The sequence below is a fragment of the Hemicordylus capensis genome, chromosome 1 (assembly GCF_027244095.1).
Source record: "Hemicordylus capensis ecotype Gifberg chromosome 1, rHemCap1.1.pri, whole genome shotgun sequence".
NCBI classification, from domain to species: Eukaryota; Metazoa; Chordata; class Lepidosauria; order Squamata; family Cordylidae; genus Hemicordylus; species Hemicordylus capensis.
In genome coordinates this window covers 143,356,861-143,377,110 of record NC_069657.1, presented here as the reverse complement: position 1 = coordinate 143,377,110, position 20,250 = coordinate 143,356,861, and the positions used below count along the sequence as shown (strand labels likewise).

The window sequence follows — 20,250 nt, the reverse complement described above, 5'->3', positions numbered from 1 at the left end:
ACAGCAAAAGTTGATGCATGTGCATACCAAGTATAACAAAAATGTGTTGAGACAATTATCAGTCTTAAGACCCAGTGGCCTTTGGCTGGGGATAATGGGAGTTGAAGTCCAAGAACATCTGAGGGCCAACGTTAAGGATCCCTGTTCTAGTTGGACAAGCTAGGCTCTTTTGTTCTTACTATATCTTCTTCCTTGACGAGGTGTTTTCTTCTTCATTTTTGCTACATTTGTGTGTGAAACTTAACCTTCTAGGACTCTCTCTTACACATGCATGCAAGTTGTGACTTGGTGAGAAAATATTACTGGTGGTATCTTATTTACACAAACTTTTACAATTGTGGTAATTTTGTGTGCACCGTACAGTATTAGTTGAATAGAGAGCTATACCTATCTCAAATGGTTAACTGCATGACATAGATCCCAAAGAGAACTACTTTTTGGATATTTAAAGCCCATCTCTCTCTCTCTCTCTCTCTCTCTCTCTCACACACACTCACACTCACACACACACTCACACACCCTCTCTATATATTTCTCCTGGGTGTGCCAGGGAAAATGCGTCCTGGCAGCCCAGCTGATTGGCTGGGCTGCAGAGGCACCTGATTGGCTGGCACACCCAGGAGGAGGAGAATTGGCCGGCTGTAAGCCAGTGCCGCTGGCGGGCCCGGCCTGGTGATGGGTGGTGGCCGCCGGCCCGGCCGCGGCAAAGCAGTGGCGGGCCCAGCCAAGGCGTCGGGTGGTGGGCGGCAGGCCCAGATACCGGAGCATAAGGTGGGGGTGGGGGGAGAGGTGGCTGGCCTGCGGCCAGCCTCAAAGACTGGCAAGCAGCGGCAGCGGGCATGACAGGCCATGGAGGTGGAACTTGGCGTGGCGGGCCCACCGGCGGGACAGGCCGTGGAGGCGGCTCTTGGCCTTGCGGTGCCGGGACCGGCCGCCACGGCCAGGAGGAGCCTGTGGGAGACTGGGGTGGGAGGGGAACCGGTCAGCGGGACTTTCCTGTTCGCCACCTGGGAGGAGGAGCGGCAGCGGCCCAGTAAGTTTTTAAAATGCAGGGGGAGGAGGGTGAGAGAGGGATGGGAGGGTGAGAGAGGAGGGAGGGAGGGCGAGAGGGGTGGGTGGGAGGGGGAGAGAGAAGGGAACAGCCAGCCCCAAAGAGCGCACAGATGCTCTGTGCAGTTTGGCTAGTATGTATAAAATTCTCTAAGGCATACCACTGGCTAATCCTGTGTGTGGCAGCTCTTGTGAGAGTTTGTGAGCAGAAGCATTGTGGTGATTGGGCAGTGGGGATTCCATATGCAGATAGGGAGGAGGAGCCTGTGATGGTTAGGGTCAGTTGGAATGCAACTGTTACTGGTCAGAAGATGTTCTTGATTGTAGAGGAGAAGAATCTACCTTATTGTATCTATAAGGATAGTGGATAGGGTCTGCGAAGAGAGGGGTCATGAGAGAGGAAAGAACCCCTTCAGGAGAAGGAGGCTGCCATCTGTTGGCTTTTTGTAAGGCATGTAAGACTGAAATGTTCCGCCGGTTGTTCGGTCGCTGAGATAACTGGTCGTAGAGTGATCTTGTAATCCATGGTTATTATGTCATGTGGAATGAGTATTGTGTTGGGTTGTGGTTTATGAGGCTATGTAAGATACATTTTTATGAAATTGTGTTGTTGTATACGTTTGCTTGTAAGCCACCCTGAGTCCTATGGGAGAGTAGGACAACATATATATAAATAAACAAACAAACAAATAAATAAATAAGATGAGGAAACAAGATGAACAAGGTCTGTTAACTCAGGAAGGGAGAGAGAAGGGAGGAGAAGAAAGGCGGAGGGGAAGAAAGGCGGAGGGGAAGAGCGACTTGAGGAGAGAGAAGGGAGGAGAAGAGAGAAAGAACGAAGGGTGAGGGACAGACCCAAGCCTGTCAGTGGCCTGAGGGGAATGAGCAGCCATGGTGTCACCTATTGGGAGTAAAGAAGTGTCCAGTCAACCACTGCTGCAGTTTGGGGCTACCGAGGCCATTGGCGGAGGGAGGCAGGCAGGGGACAGGCCCGGGCCTGTCAGCAGCCTGAGGGGAACAAGCGGGCATGGTGGTCAACCGCTGCTGCTCCTGTGGGGAGGAGCAGGAGCGGGGCTCGGGTGATGGTGGGGAGGTCTCTGGGGATAGGGGGCTGCAGCTTGGCCAATCGGCGCCAGCAATACTGCAGCCACAAGCAAGAGGGGTGAAGGGGATGGAAGCAACTGGATGGAGGAGGAGGAGCAGGAGTGCGGCTCAATTGAGGGTGGAGAGATCTCTGAGGTGAGGGGGGCTGTGGCAGGGGGTGAGGGGAGCAGTCAAGTAATAGCACACAGATGCTAGTTCTCAGTAATCATTTTTTAAAAAAACTGTTAAGAAAATCTGTATATCATAGGCCAGTAGTATTCTCATGTTGCAGATGGGGAACTGATGGTGAGGCATTACTTCCTTTACATATTGCTTCTCAACTAAAGTTCTCAAAGTGTTTTGTGTAGAAAAAGTGGTTCCCTGTCCCCAAAGGGCTCACAGTCTATGTATGCATGCATGCCTACTGCCACCACTGGAGTGATGCTATTCTGGGGTTGAATGGGTTAGTTGTTGTTTGCTGTTAACTGTAAAGAGAATTTCTACTTTAAAAGTTGTCTCTTTTCCCTGTTATAGTGGTTTGTCTAAAGCTATCTAATAAACTCATGGCTGGGGTGAGATTTGAACAAGGGACCCAGCTTGCAGTTGACTACACTAGCTTTTGCTTTAACCATCCATCTCTTGCAGCTTATGAAATGAGTTCACAGAAATTTAGGAGGAGTGCTTTAATAACATATGTAGGAATTTACCACCACTGGTGGTATTGTACTATTGCTAAGAATGAATTTGGCTAGGGATGATGTTATAGCTGGACTATTACTAAGTTCTCAGTTGCCAGCAAGACAAGGAATTTGTAATATGTACTTTGGCATCAGTAGGGCTGGGAGCTGGAGGTTGGTTTTTACAACTCAAGCTATAAATGAATCACTTTCTATGCCAATCTCCCTTCCTGTCCTGGCTGAAAAATCTAGACAAGAGGGTAAGGATAAGCCCAACATGGCTTATACTATCTGGCAGGGAGGCTGTTGTAGAGTAGAAGTGTGCCCAGACCGATTCGGAGGCCATGCTGGAGGCCTCCGAACTGGTCCGGTTCCGAGTTGGTCTGGCGGCTCGGCACGGAGCGGGGTCGTAGCTTTAAGGGCGGGGGGGTAGTACTCCCCCCCCCCGCCACTCTGCCCCCTCCGGTGCTGTAGTTTTTGTAAAAGTTTCTGGGGCGGCAGCGTTCCTCCCTGCCGCCCCTGGCCCCGTTGTTAGTCCTCCAGAGCTCAAGTACGCTACACGCATGCACCCGTTCTGGCACGCATGCACACTCACCGCCGCCACGCATGCGCTCCGTACACATCACACGTCGAGCCTGCCTTGGATCCCTCAGAGTTAAGCAACTACAGGTCTGTCTCCAACCTTCCATGGCTGGGCAAAGTGATTTAAGAAGGTGGTGGCCTCCCAACTCCAAGCGGGCTTGGAGGAAACTGATTATCTAGACCAATTTCAAACTGGCTTCCGGGCTGGCTATGGGGTGGAGACTGCCTTGGTCAGTCTGATGGATGATTTCCAACTGGGAATTGACAGAGGAAGTGTGACTCTGTTGGTCTTTTTGGACCTCTTGGCGGCTTTCGATACTACTGACCATAGTATCTTTCTGGAACGTCTGAAGGGGTTGAGGGTGGGAGGCACTGCTTTGCAGTGATTCCGCTCCTACTTCATGGGCAGATTCCAGATGGTGTCCCTTGGAGACTGTTGTTCCTCAAAATCTGAACTTGCCTATGGTGTCCCTCAGGGCTCCATATTGTCTCTGATGTTGTTTAACATTTACATGAAACAGCTGGGAGAGATCATGAGATTTTGTGCAGGGTGTTACCAATATGCTGATGACACCCAGATCTAATTTTCCATGTCAACATGATTGGGAGAAGGCATAGCCTCCCTAAATGCCTGCCTGGAGGCAGTAATGGGCTGGATGAGGGATAACAAACTGAGGCTGAATCTAGATAAGACTGAGGTACTTATTATGTGGGAGATAATTTTGATCTGCCTGTTCTGGATGGGGTCACACTCCCCCAGAAGAAACAGGTATCCAGTCTGGGGGTGCTTCTGGATCTAAACCTCTCCCTGGTTTCCCAGGTTGAGGCAGTGGCCAGAGGTGCTTTTTATCAGCTTTGGCTGATTTGCCAGCTGTGTCAATTTCTTTAGATGAATGACCTCAAAATGGTGGTACATATGCTGGTAACCTCTAGGCTGGATTACTGCAATGTGCTCTATGTGGGGCTGCCTTTGTACACAGTCTAGAAACTGCAGTTGGTCCAGAATGTGGCATCCAGGTTGGTCTCTGGGTCATCTAGGAGAAACCATATTACTCCTGTGTTGAAAGAATACACTGGCTGCCAGGCAAAATACAAGTTGCTGGTTATTACCTATAAAGCCCTAAACAGTGTAGGCCCTGGGTATTTAAAAGAACATCGTCTTCACCATCTTCACTGCCTGTTAAGATCATGTGGAGAGGTTCGTCTGCAGTTGCCGCCAACTCGTTTTGTGGCTCCTCAGGAATGGGCCTTCTCTGTTGCCTCTCCTGGACTTTGGAATGCACTCCCTGTTGAAATAAGAGCCTCAGCATCTCTGTCAACTTTTAAAAAGGCACTGAAGACACATTTATTCACTCAGGCTTTTTATTAGATTTATGGTTTTAAATTTTAAATGATTTTAATGTTGGCTTTATGTTAATGTTTGTTTTAATAATTTTAATTGACAGTTTTTATTTTAATTATCTTGTTTTTATTTTGATGTAAACCACCCTGAGCCATTTTTGGAAGTGCAGTATATAAATCAAATAAATAAGGTAGTCTTCCTACCCTTGCACCTGTCGAGGGATTGTGAATTCCTCTCCTCTGCAGATGAAACTGATAAAAGCAGTGCAGGTGCACATTTGATCTACTTCTTTATCAGATGAGAACGATTCCATTTTGTTATGACAGTCTCTGAAGAGATGGTAGGGATTGCCACATTGTATATATTTTGTGTAAGGAAAGCTTTCAGTAGATAATGCCTTGATAGCATTATGATTGATGTTAATGAACTTTCTGCTTGCATGCAAATACTAAAAGCACAGAAGCCATGTTCTTTGGTGGTAACTATTACTCAATTAAAATATTTATACCCCACTCCTCCAGTACTGCCTGCTCACAAAATCAGTAAAATGGATACAGTATAAAAGTAATAGAAAACTAAACTTGTTTAAGACCAAATCTAAAATTACAAGTTATATACTGCTTTTAACAAAACAAAAGTTCTCAAAGCAATTTGCATAGAAAAATGAGAAGATGGTTCCCTATTCCCAAAGGACTTACAGTCTAACATGAAACACAGGGTAGGCACCAGCAACAGCCACTGGAGGGATGCTGTGTTGGGGTGGAATAGGACTACAGTGGTCCCTCGACTTACGAAGATAATCCGTTCCGAATGCACGTTCGTAGGTCGAAATTTTCGTAAGTCGAAAAGAGCATCCACGGAGGTCCGGAAACATTCGTAAGTTGAGGAAACAGCATCTAAAAATTCGTAGGTCAAGGAAGCCGCATCTAAACCGGCAACGACTTCCGGTATTTTTTGTCGTTCGTAAGTCGAAATCTTCAGATGTCGAGTACTTCGTAAGTCGAGGGACCACTGTAGTTGCTCACCCCCTGCTTAATATAAAGAGAATCACCATGTTGAAAAATGCCTCTTACCCAGTTATCAGGGGTTAGGCAATTGTGGTGTACAAACAATGGTATACCTTGGATATTGTCCTATTTTAAAGAGTATTGGGGTGGGTGGGTTGCTCTTTTCCTATTGGCTAGTGCTGCAAATTTGTTTAGATTGAAAGATCTGAAAGCTCTATTCTGAGGTCTAAAACTTTTTTTAATATAACAAAAATGCTACCAGGGCTGTCTTGGCTCAGTTTCTCTTTTCTTTGCAGGTGCCCTGGGCTCAGCTTGTATATCTCCCCAATCATCCCCATTTACAATGTTGTGGTCTTCCTTTTTGTGCTGGCCAATTTCAGCATGGCCACTTTCATGGATCCAGGTATATTTCCTCGAGGTAAGAACCATGTCTTCCCAGGAAGCATCTTGCAAGTCATTGATCTGAAAAGGTTATGATTTGAGGCTGCAGCTTCAAATCTTCAGCTCTAGGCACAGGTTTTTGTGATACTGGTGGTCAGGAATCTTCTAGTCTTGCAAAAGCTTGAAGCAGCCTTCTTAAGACCCATATACAATGTCATGTCAATCCTCTTTGGGCAGGAGTGGAAGTGCTCTGAATGTTCCTAGTGGCAGACTTCTGTCAATCACCTTCTTTTTTTAGTTTACAGTGAAGCAGGAAATGACCCTGTGACACAGGGTCACTTCCTGCCTCAGACTAGTCTTAAAAAGATGGTGGCAAGGTGTGTCATTGGGAATATTCTTAGCATTTCCAGTGCTGTCAAAGCTGCCACTGCCTGCAAAGGTTTAGCAAAGAATACATACACACACACACACACACACACACACACACACACACACACACACCCTCTAGATTGCCATTGGGTGAGTGGTTGGTTAATGATAGACTGAGTAGTTAGGGACAAGATTTGTTTTAAAGTGTTTCCACATGGAATTTTGTATGCTTGGCTACTGCACAATGTATAACTCATCTAAAAAGGCATTGTGAATCTTAAAGCCTTGGTCAGAGTCATTGGGCTTTATTTGTTTACTGAGAAATAAAAGTCTGGATAATATCTTCACATTTTCATAAGTTCCCAAGGCAGTGCAGAATGAAGGCCAAACAAAATGACTTGGGTACTGCTGACTTTCCTAATGTAGTAAAAGGATGGATTGTTGGAAGCCATTGGAGTGCTTGGCTACTGCTGGTCTACAAATTTTGGCTGGCTTTGATATCCAGGCAACATTTGTACTCTCTCTATCAATCCTCTCCTGAGTGGGAGGACGGGTCTTCATATCATAATGCTTAGCTTGTCCTTTGCAGGTGTAGAGTGCTTCTGGGGCCCATCACAGCTGTGGGACTAAGTCCCTTCCCTCCTGCTCAGCTGCAAGTGAAGTGGACCTTGTTTCTGTGGTGCTCAACCTCAGAGATTTGCTGTATTAGAAGCTTCTCCGAGGCTCAGTGCAGGATCAGTGGGAGCCTCTGCTCTTCTCTGTGCTCAGGAGAAAGAGATGGGATCTTGGCAAAATAAAGTGTGCTCACCAGTAGCAAACTAAATGCACTTGTGGACCAGATGTTGAGCTTCTTTTGTAGAAAGAATCCAATAAGGATTTGACACTTTTTCTTGTGTTTCAGCTGAAGAAGACGAGGACAAGGAAGATGACTTCCGAGCTCCACTATACAAGACTGTAGAGATAAAAGGTATCCAGGTGCGCATGAAATGGTGCGCAACATGCCGCTTCTACCGGCCCCCACGCTGCTCCCATTGCAGTGTCTGTGACAATTGTGTGGAGGTGAGAAATTGAAAAGAAGAGAGGTGTGGGCCAAAATTACCAATATGGGACTAAAACATCTAGGGTCTTTTGTGCTTTCTGAGATGTGGTTTAGATGGGTGGTCAGCTGCAGGATGCGATTCTGAGTATTGTAGAACAGGGTTGGACCAATTTCATGGTTGCCAATAACCCAAACCCTGGAGCTCATCAACTGGCATCCATCACAAAATGGTGGTTTCGCTGGAAGGAGCAGGTTTTAATAGTTGGATGAAGGCAGAGTCCACAGAGAACTTCGGGGGTTAGACTTCAAATTGTATTATTTATGTTAAACAAGGAACACACAGATGTATAAACTGAAGCCTATGATGATTTTGATATCTGATCCTTCCAAGTTGCTCAGCAAGAGTACTCTGCACTCTCGAGTGAGTGTTTTTCGTTGTTTTGGAGGTCAGTCTCAATAGTAATCATTGGTGAGATGAGGGGATGTGCTTTGTAACAAATTTTGGTGATGTGAAGGTTGGGAGTAGAAAATGTGCTAGAACGTGGGAGTGGCTCTCTAAGTATTGAAAGAGTTAAGCATGTTGCATGGTTTTCTTAGAAGTGATGTCTCTAATTTTGCTCTGTCTTTGCCTTCTCACTGGCAGGAGTTTGACCATCACTGTCCCTGGGTGAACAATTGCATTGGGCGGCGCAATTACCGCTATTTCTTCCTGTTCCTGCTCTCACTTACAGCACATATCATGGGTGTGTTCGGTTTTGGCTTGCTATACGTTCTGTATCAAGTTGAAGAGCTTTCTGGAATCCGCATGGCTGTTACGTATCCTCCTTAATAAAAATAGAAGTCCTGGCTAGGAATTGATGTGTCCACCTGGTGGGTGGATAGTGCTAACTGTTTGGGTGGGTGGGTGGGTTAGGAAACTAGTACCAAAACTTAGAGGTATGGGATGGTCCTTGTATTCCTTGACTTCGTTGACAGTATGGCTGTGATGTGTGTCGCTGGCTTGTTTTTCATTCCTGTAGCTGGCCTTACAGGATTCCATGTGGTATTGGTAGCCAGGGGTCGCACTACCAATGAACAAGTATGTATGCCTTTCTCAATTGGTTTCCTGTTTTACTTCATTGTACTTCAGTTCTTCTGATTTATTCCTCTGTACTTGCAGGTTACAGGCAAGTTCCGGGGTGGGGTAAACCCATTCACCAATGGTTGCTGTAAGAATGTCAGTCGTGTCCTGTGCAGCTCCCCAGCCCCCAGGTAAGTACATCTTCCCCTCTAAGAAAATTATAGTGACTCTCTCCCTCTGTGTGTAGTAATCTATGTGATTACTTGTGTAGATTGTTTGTGGAAGGGAATCTGAGGAGCTTGCTCAGGGCTCTGCCATGAATGAGTCACTGTGTGTGGTTCGAGTAAGAAATAATTGCTTATAGCTGGGTCAGGCTTTGGAGTACTGACCTGAGCATGTGTAGCCTTCTCTTTCCTGTTGCAAATTGCAATAAGGCAGGGGTAGGAGTGCTGGTGCATAGCTAGAGGTACAGGAGCAGTCTTCTTGTGTGGAGGTTGTTTTCCTTAAGGGTTTCTTTTTATATGCTTTCTTTCAAGGTGCCTCCAGGGTTTGGTTTGGTTTTTAACATACTGAAGGGTATAACAGGTCTTCAGGGAGTAGTTGTCCCCCTCTGCCTTAACTCACCAGAATGAGAACTTTTGTAGAAGAGAAAATTGGGGAGGGTGTGTTAGCCCTCCTAGCATTCTTATTAGGAAGAAGGTCATATGTGTTGTACAGAATAGTGCTACTTGAGGTGATGTGAAAGTCTCATTAGTTGCTGTTAAATCTTTGAGACGCGTTTTGGGTGGCATACAAATGCAATAAATAAAAACAAACGTGTAAATTGCTACAGTAGAAGATGGGACTTACTTAACAAAATTCTGTAATACCAATCTTCTTTAAGCTCAAACACACACAATAGGAACAATATTTTAATGTACATTTTAAAAGGTACTTGTATACAAGGTATAGAAAATTAGACATTTCTCTGGGGGGGGGGAACTTAACAAAATATATGCAAACTGCCATCAATTTAACATTAACAGTAATATATAAGTAGTAACCTATTACCCTGTATGATCTACTTAACTTGCCTTGTTGGAATGTGGATTATATGGTTGCAAAACTTGAGTTTCAAGATTTGTCCTATTTCTTTAAGAAACTACAGAAACAGCATTTTTTCCAGTTTATTTCCCCTTTGTCACCATTTGGTGTAACCTGCATCTCTAGACAAGTCTTGATCTAGTTTGTCTTGAGAACTAATGGTTTCTGGCTTTAACAGCATGTGTGAGAATTCAACAGTCTGTCCAGCAGATGAATCTGATACTTGGCTCACTGTTTTGCTACGCAGCAGTTACATGAGGTTCATTGCAGGTACACACTAAATTTTGAACACATATGTAGGACAGTTCACAGAGATTGACAGTTCATACACATATGATGTCAATGGAGAATTGTATTACCTCTTTTTTGATAGGGCATTCATAAGACCATATTTTTAATAAAAAAAATCTTAGTGAATGAAACATTCAAAATATGGTACATGAGTAATGGAATCTTGATTTAGGGGTATCCCTTTCTGCAATCAGTGAAGTAATATGCAAATTCAGCCCAGTGCATAGTCTTGGACAGATGGCTGTAGTTTCCTATAAATACACTCAGTGTTCAAAGTCTTCCACTGATTAGTTTTTCTTTGCATATTTTAATTGAATCAAATAAACAAGTTCTAGTAAGAAGTAATCTGCCTACTTTTCTTTCACTATCCCTGCAACTGGACTAAGCTTGGTCCATATTAGGCAGTTCACAAGTTAGTCCACTTGTGTCTCAAAACGTTTAGGCATCCAGCATCTTCAATTGGGGTGGATGACATCATCACAAACTACGCCATTGAGGTGTCCCTGCAACTGTACCTGATTTAGCTCATATTGGTCCAGGCATTGCAAAGTTGATAGAGGGGAACAAACAAACACATGCGCACGCGCGCGCACACACACACACACACAGAATGCCATGTGATATCATAAGCCAACTGGAAAGTAGGCTAAAAATATATAATGGAATCATTTTGTAGTATTGCTTGTTAGCCCCCAAGGTAAATCATTAATGGCAGTGGGGAGAGATTCTAAAGCACAGACATCCCTTATTAATAATTATTAGATGTCTAACACTTCCTTAACTGAGACACTACATTTGGAAAATTGTGCTGCAGGTCAGTTCACACAACTTGCATGCACTGTTCACTCTAAGGCGTGTGCATGCTCACAAGTTTTTGGATGTCTGCTCAGTTCATTTTAGATCTCGCTCAGGTTGAATCAGGAAGTCCCATTCTGAATGCAGGTGTGCACACACTGCCTCGATAGTGCTGCCCAGAACAAAACTCATTCTGCACAGAGGTGAAAAAAATGAGAGGGACCACTGCTTGCATGATGGATGTCAGAAGATGGTAATGGTTCCTGAAACCAATTACAGAATTTGGCAATTCCTGAGCCACTGGCTGTTACTTCACTAAACACTGATCTTTCACCAGTGGGTAGGAAAATGCTATCCCATTGTGTGGTGCTTCTAAAGAAAAACTTCCAAGTCTGATGTGGGCATGGAAACAGCTTGATCAGTATTCGACTGAGTCCATCACTAGTCTTCCTATTAAAATGTTGCAATGGGCTGGTTCAGCTTTCACATGAAACCACAGTTAAATCTTGGCTACATGGGATGCCCCTAAGCCTTGAGGGTGTACATTTCTCCTTCCTCTGCCTGGATGAGTCTCAGCAGAATCCTATTTGCTACTGATGTTAAAAACCAAGATCATGGCATCCAGACAGTTTGATCTAAGTTTATTCTAATGAACTTCCCTAAAATAAACCTAGATCTGAAACGCACTTAATATTTCTAACTCTCTGACCCATCATATTACATTCATTGGCCCACACATTGTGCAGTGCTATGAGGACGGAGGAAGAATTTCTTTATGCCATTCAGTCCTATACAACACATCTTGGAGAAGGAGCCGCTGGGGTTTAGGTTACTCTTTATGGCAGTATTTTCTTTGCAGTTCTTTGGATGCAAGGAAACTCATTTCCCACACATTACTCTGTCTTCAGACTGTCTTGCTGTGCAAGCAGACATCTCTATAAGAGTTACGTTATGCTTGCAGGAGGCACTGTCATCCTCCATGACTTTAGTAATGGAGTTCTCTTTGTTCTTCTCCTGCTTCACTAGATATCTTGGGCGGCCAAAGGCAGAGCAAACTGTGTTAGTGAGACCACCATTCTTGCGACCAGAAATATCAGATGGACAGATTGCTGTAAAGATAATGGACAATGGTATCCAGGCTGAGCTGAAGAGAACAAAGGTGAGGATGATTTAAAGGCTCTGCCCACGCAGTGGTCTTCTCAAAACCTTGGGTGGTGATGCTGCATACGTGAGTAGAAACCAAGTGAGCCTCTTGAACGTCCTTCCTCCATATTGTTGCTCTTTGTATTTGGTTTCCCCTGGCAAGTGAAAAACTTTCTCTCCCATGTGGCCCACTGCTGCATGGGAGTGATTCCCTTTTGTATCCTAGATAATTCTGACTTGCCGTACCTGCCCACCCACCACCCACCCCATCCAGCAACTGAGACATGCACAGTCTTCAACTATACTTGCAGAAATATGAAGTGGCTGCAGGTTTTAATTGTGCTTGCATTTTTGTCCAGCTGAAGGCAATGTTCAGGACTATAGGTCCTGCCTCATCCTTCTGATTGCTGCTCTGCGCTTTGTCTCTGCAGTCCAAAGGAAGCCTTGAAGTGACGGAGAGCCAGTCTGCTGATGCTGAGCCACCACCCCCACCCAAGCCAGACCTCAGCCGCTACGCAGGCCTGAGGACGCATTTAACCCTGGCCACCAATGAGGGTAAGAAGAGCATGCCAGGGAGACAAGGGACACAGTCAGTTGTGTTCTTGTACAGTGATCTGTCATTAGGGTAGGAGTCTCTGACTGCAGTACCAGCAGAGCTCAGGAAGTCTACTTGTCTGTGACAAATGAAAAATGATGCCTGACAAGTGAAAAGAATCCAGATGAATAATGGACCAACATAACTCGACGAGTAAGATTTTTCTCTGGCTGGTGAACAGAGCCAACAGTTCTTGACCCCTGAGTACCAGATAGTGATGCCTGTCAGGACTGAGCCCATTGACAAAATTCTCAAGCGATGTTGAAGTAAGTACTTCAGTGGTAGCTGAAGTTAATATGGAAAGAACCACTAGGCCAGCTCTGTGCTGGTGTTCCCATGGTACTGATGCAGAATTACTTTGCTTTATATACAGCTGCCTTTTGTTCCTTTAGAAGAGCACTCAAATGAGTTACTATGCAGTTTTCAAATCCCCAACTTTGGCTCTTCTAGGTTGCAACGGGCTGTCAGGCGTTGAGGATTGAAGTTGTGTGTCTGCTAGGGATGTGCACAAAACGGATTTTGTCTCTTTGTTTCTAGCTCGAAACTACGCAGATGGCTGAAACATTTAGTCGAAACAGCGGTTGAACCAGCTGTTTCATTTGTTTTGACAAAACAAACTAAAAACATTTTAGTTATAGAGAAGAATGAGGAAACTCAAAACACTCCATTATTCCCCATGGGTAGCTCCTAGGGACACCAAAGTGGGTTTTGTGGTAGGGCATGATTGGTGCTACCTACCACCCAACCCACAAAAGAAATGGGCAAGCAGATGATTTTTAACCTATCCCTATGGGATCCTATGGGGCGTTTGGAGAAAGGTTAAACATTTGTTAAAAATAGTCTGCTTGCCCATTTCTTTTGTGGGTAGGGTGGTAGGTAGCACCCATCATGCCCTACCACACAACCGACTTTGATTGTAGGAGCTGCCCATAGGGAACAATGGTGTGTTTTGAGTTTCCCCATTCTTCTCTCTGGCAGGAACAAGCTGCACTCAGAATGCACACACAAGTTTTGCATTTCAGTATGCAAAGCATTTTACAACCCTGCCTTGAAAATCACTGCACAGAAGCACACTTTAAAAAGGGAATCTGTCCCAACACAGAACACAGTAAAAAAAAATGCTCAAAAAAGAATTGATCTAGAATCCACTACCATCCACAGTGCCTGCTCTGCAGTAACATCATTGGTACAAGTTTTCAAACACAATTATGACTCCTTACTTCCTAGCATTGCAACAGCTGCCATAGCACCACGCTTAGCAGCAAGCACAGCCATAAGCTCAACTTGAACAACTTCAGCCACATGTTGACTTAGTAGACTTTGCAATGTAGGTTTCCGAGCAGTGAGTGAAGCACAAGTTAGTCTCAAGGCCAGACATGGAGCTCATCACAACAGTCACCAAGAAATACACGCACACACACACACCTCTGCCACTGTCCATTTCTCACCACAACACTATCTCACAAATGAACCAAACCACAACTCAAGGAAGGCAGGTAACCAAGACCCAAATTCTGCCTTTGTCAATCTGAGAGCCAGCAAAACCAGATGGTTATAGCAGCAATAGCACGGCATATTATACTCCGTACTGAGAACCACAAAATCAAACCTTCCTTGATTCTTTCCTCCTCTCCTGATGTATTCTCTTCGAGAGAGGCGCACTATAAGGGCTTTCTCTGCCTCCCAGTTCCTCCTTTTGTGTTTCCTCTTCTCCCCCCTCCAGCCAATGAGAGCACAGTTGCTCATGACAACACTTGATTTGTATGGTGACAAGCCAACCAAGAAGCAAGGCGGTTGCAAGCCCATTGGAAGCCAGTGCCAGAAAATCGATCAGCAAGGGGGAAACAGGCTTCCAAAATGGTGCTCAAAATGTCTAAACATTTTGATAGAATCAGGGTTGTTTTGTTCAGAACTCGAAGCAGGTCCTTTATTTAGAGGATGGTCTGTTTTGAGCTCAAAACACTTGAAATGGCCCATTTGAGATCAAAGCCTTTTGCCCATCCCTAGTGTCTGCTCTCTTTCTGTGTGTGGGGAAAGTGGGATTTACTGTGAGAGGCAGCTCTACTGCCATAGAACATACGGCATATAGGCTATTGCTACTTCTCACATGTGCAGAAGTACATGATACCTGGTTTTTACTTTGCTCTGGTGTTTCAAATTGGAACACCACTGAAAGAAATCATGATATACGGAGACATATATCTTTTTCCGTTTATACCTTATTGTTCACCGGTCAGTGCTACCACATTCTATCCAACAAGGCTCGTTATCAAGCTTCCCAAGAACCAGGACTGCCAAGGCTTGCATGCACAGGCTCGAAGCTGCTTGTGTAATCTCATTGTTGAGGAAATATTTCTCATGCTCCATTTCTTCTCCACCCTCTTGCCTCCTAACTGGATTCCTTGACCACCATGGTGTGTCCACTTTTTATTTTATCCCCCCCCTATTTATTTATTTATTTATTTATACATACCCCTTGATATCTGTGTATTTGGTTCTCGCGGATCAGTCACTTGCCATACGTGGAACATGTTTCAGAAACAATTTCCAACTCACAGCTGCAAGTGACTTTATAGAACTTAGTTTTTGAGTGTATGTGTTCTTTCTGTCTGCAGACAGCAGTTTGCTAGGCAAGGACAGCCCTCCAACTCCAACCATGTACAAGTACCGACCTGGCTATAGCAGCAGCAGTACTTCAGCTGCAATGCCTCACTCTACCAGCGCCAAGGTAATGGAGGAGCTAAGCTTGCTTTGGATGAGGGGGTGAGAGTGGGTTGTATCTTGATTGTATGGGGTGAGGAGTGAAAAGTGAATTCACTCCAGACTGTGTGCAGTGGCCTTAATTTCATTGGCATGCAATATTTCTGTGAGCAAGATCTCTGGGCTTCTGTGTAGCTGCTTGTCATGCCACAAATGGAGAACTTGGTTTCCATCACAGTATAAATTGGAAATCCCAGCTTTCATTACTTTAGAGGAGCATTCATGATTCCCCCCCAAAAAAAGAAAGAAAGAAAAAAGACATCTGCTTAAAAACTCTGATCCTAGAATTGGGTATGTGAGGGGTCTCTTATTGGCTAGAGTAACTATATAACTAGCATCTTGCCTCTCCCCATGGACTCTAGCTCAAACTTTCCTGTCCCTTACTAGGCCCATTCACATGTTATGTTCAGCACTCATACAACGAATGAACATTGTACAGTGATTCATATGGTATACTGAATGCAGGTTCAGCAGTACACTTCCTATCTGTGCCATGCATTTGAAAGGCCAGGTTCACTTTTAAAATGAACACAGATACAATCATTCACACAAACACATGTACAAGTATACAGACATATGTACATTTGTACAGCATAATGTCTGAATTGGGCTACTGTCTTCCAATATTGAATTAATCTCTTCACCATCATCCTGTTTCTCTGTGCACTGTTTTGCAGCAGGACTCACACTTCTATAAGTGGTGCACATTTAATAAACAACTTCCAGAGGGATAGCTGTGTTAGTCTGTTGCAGCAAAAAAAATGTATTATGGCACATTAAAGAATAGCAGGAGGATTGCACAATAAGTAAGTTCTCATGGATTAGAGCCCACTTCTTCAAATGCATGAAGTGTGATTCTTGGAACGTAGAGACACATGCATATAGATTACCTATCTAATAAGCAGCTGCTGCTATGGCTTGAAGGAATCTACTAAATTAAACTGTGACTAATAAGACGTTTGAATCTATTTTTATTACTTTGTATCCCACTTTTTCTCCAAGAAGCACGCTCAGCATGGCATACATGGGATTATTCTGTGTTATAGCAATCTTGAGAGGTAGGTGAGGCTGAGAGTGACTGAGCCAAGGTCACCCAGTGAGCTTCGCAGTGAAGTGGAGATTTGAGTCCAGGACTAGTTTTCTCTCTGCCACATCACACTGGTTCACAATACAGAACTAAATTGTGTCATTTGCCTAATTGTCTTTACAGCATACTTGCAGAATTGGGCTTTTTGCATTGAGAAATATGTTTTAACTTGTCTATTGGGTTCTTTGAGGAAGTAAACTCCAAGAGACACCATGTTTTTGAATTATTCTTCACATTACAGGACGCCTGAAAATGACCATCCTATCTGTCCTTTTCCACTGCAGCTAAGCCGAGGAGACAGCCTGAAGGAGCCTACCTCCATTGCTGAGAGCAGCCGAAACCCCAGCTACCGCTCAGAGCCAAGTCTGGAGCCTGAGAGCTTTCAGTCTCCCACTTTTGGCAAGAGTTTCCATTTTGATCCTCTGTCCAGTGGTTCCCGCTCCTCCAGCCTCAAGTCTGCCCAAGGCACAGGCTTTGAATTGGGCCATCTTCAGTCTATCCGCTCGGAGGGCACCACATCCACATCTTACAAAAGCTTGGTGAACCAGACACGCAATGGGAGCTTGTCGTATGACAGTCTTCTCACACCATCTGATAGCCCTGACTTTGAGTCAGTGCAAGCAGGCCCGGAGCCAGATGCCCCCATGGGTTACACATCTCCTTTCCTTTCAGCCCGTATTGCCCAGCAGCGGGAAGCTGACCTGCACAGTCGTTTCCCAAGCTCTGGCTCACCTAAGCACCAGCCACTTCGTGATCCTTCACCTGTTCGCTATGACAATCTTTCACGCCACATTGTGGCCTCCATGCAGGAGCGGGAGAAGCTGCTTCAGCAGTCGCCTACGCCACCACCCCTGGCCAGGGAGGAGGATACAGGGCTGGGGGACTCGGGCATCCAATCCACACCAGGCTCCAGCAATGCCCCACGTACTAGCTCCTCCTCGGACGATTCAAAGCGCTCCCCTCTGGGCAAGAACCCACTCACCCGCCCAGTGCCACCTCGTTTTGGCAAACCAGAACCACCACATGCACTCAGAGTGCGCTCACTGGGCTCACCAGACCAGCCTGCAGCCCCCCATTTGGGCAAATCTGTGTCTTACAGCAGCCAAAAACAGTCACCACAGGCCATCGTCCCAGAGACTGAGGAGGTGGCCTTGCAGCCTTTACTGGCACCAAAGTAAGTACAAGTGACACCTGCCTCACGCTTTTAAGTGTTCCTTGACTTGGCAGAGGGTGAGCCACATTCAGCCCTGCCCCATTATTGCTTTGACCATGGACCCAAGAGCATTTGGTTCCTTTGAACAGCATCTGGAGGGAGTGGCTGGGGGTGATCTACAAATAGTGCCTGCTCTCGTCTGCCCCTTCTTTCCTTCCTTCCTCCAGTGTGTGAACCAACCCACCTGCTTCGCCCTTCATTATAGAATGCATTGCAAATCCCATAATGTGTCATTCCATTTTGTGTGAGGTGTGTGGGTTTGAGCATCCTTCTTCCTGCTTTCCTTGGTGTCAGATGGTAACTGGCTTCCATAGGAGATCCCTGTGTTCGTGTTCTCTCTCTCTCTCTCTCTCTCTCTCTCTCTCTCTCTCTCTCTCTCTCTCTCTCTCTCTGTGTGTGTGTGTGTGTGTGTGTGTGTGTGTGTTGACTGCCTGTATCTTAAGTATGTATACAAGTTGGCCTCCACCTTCCTTCAATGTGTTCTCTTCTGTCTGTGTGGACGTGTGATGTCCTCTAGCAGTGGGAGAAGGGCAGGTTGTGAGAATGCATCTGTCTTTCTGAAGAATGAACCTTTCTGTCGCTAATCCTGTATGGTATATTGCCTTCTATTCTTTCCTTCTATTCCTTCCAGAGAGTGATGTATTGGGTATACGTGGCATCCTTGCTTAGTAGTGCTGATTATGTAGGATCCCATCCTTTTCTTGACAGGTGGAAGGAGTTTGTGCCTGCATGGTTCCACCTTGCTTTACTCAAGTGTTCATAGTGTCCCACAACTTCTCTGTAGCTATTGACAATCCACTGTTCCACAACTCCAGGCAGTGCAAAATGTATCTCTCCCAAGTTTTCTTTTCCTTTCCTTTCCCTATCTGAGTGTGAGACATCCTTCATTTCCATTTCCATTGAATGAGTGGTCACTTCCTGATGCCCTTGTATCCTTCCTTTTCCCCAGAGACGAGGTGCAGATGAGACCCTCCTACAGCAAGTCCAATGGACAGCCCAAGAATCTGGGCTCGACCTCGCCCACCCCTGGCCAGCCACCTCTCAGCAGCCCCACTCGTGGAGGAGTCAAGAAGGTCTCTGGAGTGGGTGGGACTACGTATGAGATTTCTGTATGAGGAGGTGATCTCCCCACTATCAACTCCTCCCTGGCTGATTCCATAATGCCCTGTCCTTGGTGAGAAGGAGACATGGCTCAGCAAATGGTTGTCCCATCACATGCATGGACCTTTTTTTACAACATTTTCTGGGGGTGTGGGAGAGCATAGGGGACAGCTACCTTTTTAATCTAAACTATCTGGGATTGGGAGAGTCCCGAAACACTACAGCAAGACCCTAGCCTTGCTCACCTCCACAGCCTGCACTCTTCCTCTCAACCAACCAAGAGACTGCAATTTGTAGCACACACTGCCGAGAGAGAAGGGGAGGGATGGGGCTTGCTGTCAGCACCCCACTGTGGGAGAAGGTGCAGGCTGCCCCACTACCAACAGGACAGTTAACTATGGACCTTGTGCAATTGCTCGCCTAGTGCGGTAGGAGTGGATCATTTTTAAATTTTTTTTATTATTGTTACGGATTCTATTTTTTCTCTTCTGAGTTACTGGGTGTGTGTATATAAAAATATCTATATATATATAAATATAAATATAAAAAGAAATTATATATCTACCCATATTGAGGGAGGCAGGCCCAGGCAGACTCCATTAGCAGGGCCTGAGGAAACTATGTATAAAGCTTTTACGTTCAGGGGAGGCTGGAAGGCTATATCAGATCAGCCACTTGGTTTACTTTGAGTGGGTTGTGAAGTCCAATGGTTAAGAAGCTCTTGTAAAAAACACCCCAGAATAGATAGAGTTGGGGGAGTATGTTGCCCACCATGACATCCTTATTGGTATCATGGGCCTGGTCATCCCAGTGCCTGTGGCCAGCCCTCCCTTTACTAGCCAGGTATGAGCCTGGCTTGTTGAACCTCGCCCTGGTTCATCTCTTCTAGGATATGGAAGGGAGAGGACAAGGCCACCACTTCCATATTCCTGCTCATCTGGACTGTGTCCTGGAAGACTTTCCCCATGAGTAGGTTTTTCCTCCCTAGGGGACCTAGAGGGCTTAAGACAACTACAACAGTTTTTTGCTTCCCAGGTTCCTAGTTCCAGACAGGCTTTGGTCTCCTCAAGAAAAAAACTCTGTGAAAGGATGCCATCCCCTGCAAGCCAGGCAGATCAGCATGCTCAGTGCTAATTGTATATCCTTAGGACATGGGAAGGTATTGAGATGTTAAACAGAGGGAGGAGGGTAGCAATGGCATTCAAGTTGGGTCCCTTATGTGAAAATACTTCTTGTACTTAGTAAGCCCCTCCTCCAGGTGCATTTCCTTCTGTGTTTTTTTTTTACATTGCTCTTATGAATTGCTCAACAATGATTTCTTGTGGTGTCACAGTTCTTATTCTGAAATTGGGCAGAGAAAGAAGAGGACAAAACAGAAAACCAAAAAGCAATATTTTTTCATATGCCAAAAATCTCTCCACCTGTAAAAGCCCATGAAAGTAAAAATCAGAGCAACTTAGGAATCCAACAATCTCCAGGCACTACTGACTCTTTCTCTACGGCAATATCTTTACTGTGGTTTCCACAGAGCCACACTTTTATTTTTATTATGACTAGCCATTTTAAAACGAGGAATAAAAAATATGAGCCAC

The 20,250-nt window shown here is 45.3% G+C and overlaps 1 protein-coding gene across 2 annotated transcripts in view; it reads left to right on the top strand.

The window, feature by feature from the left end:
- The window catches only part of ZDHHC5 (zinc finger DHHC-type palmitoyltransferase 5), a 78,794-nt gene extending 58,544 nt beyond the window's left edge, over positions 1-20,250 (top strand). For both annotated transcript variants that reach the window (XM_053282229.1, XM_053282236.1), the window contains exons 3-12: positions 6,038-6,159; positions 7,393-7,550; positions 8,174-8,346; positions 8,506-8,608; positions 8,690-8,781; positions 11,786-11,918; positions 12,334-12,457; positions 15,113-15,225; positions 16,629-17,518; positions 18,507-20,250. In XM_053282229.1, coding sequence (XP_053138204.1) covers positions 6,038-6,159; positions 7,393-7,550; positions 8,174-8,346; positions 8,506-8,608; positions 8,690-8,781; positions 11,786-11,918; positions 12,334-12,457; positions 15,113-15,225; positions 16,629-17,518; positions 18,507-18,672 — 2,074 coding nt within the window. In that variant the 3' untranslated portion in view covers positions 18,673-20,250. The remainder of the gene's footprint in view (positions 1-6,037; positions 6,160-7,392; positions 7,551-8,173; positions 8,347-8,505; positions 8,609-8,689; positions 8,782-11,785; positions 11,919-12,333; positions 12,458-15,112; positions 15,226-16,628; positions 17,519-18,506) is intronic.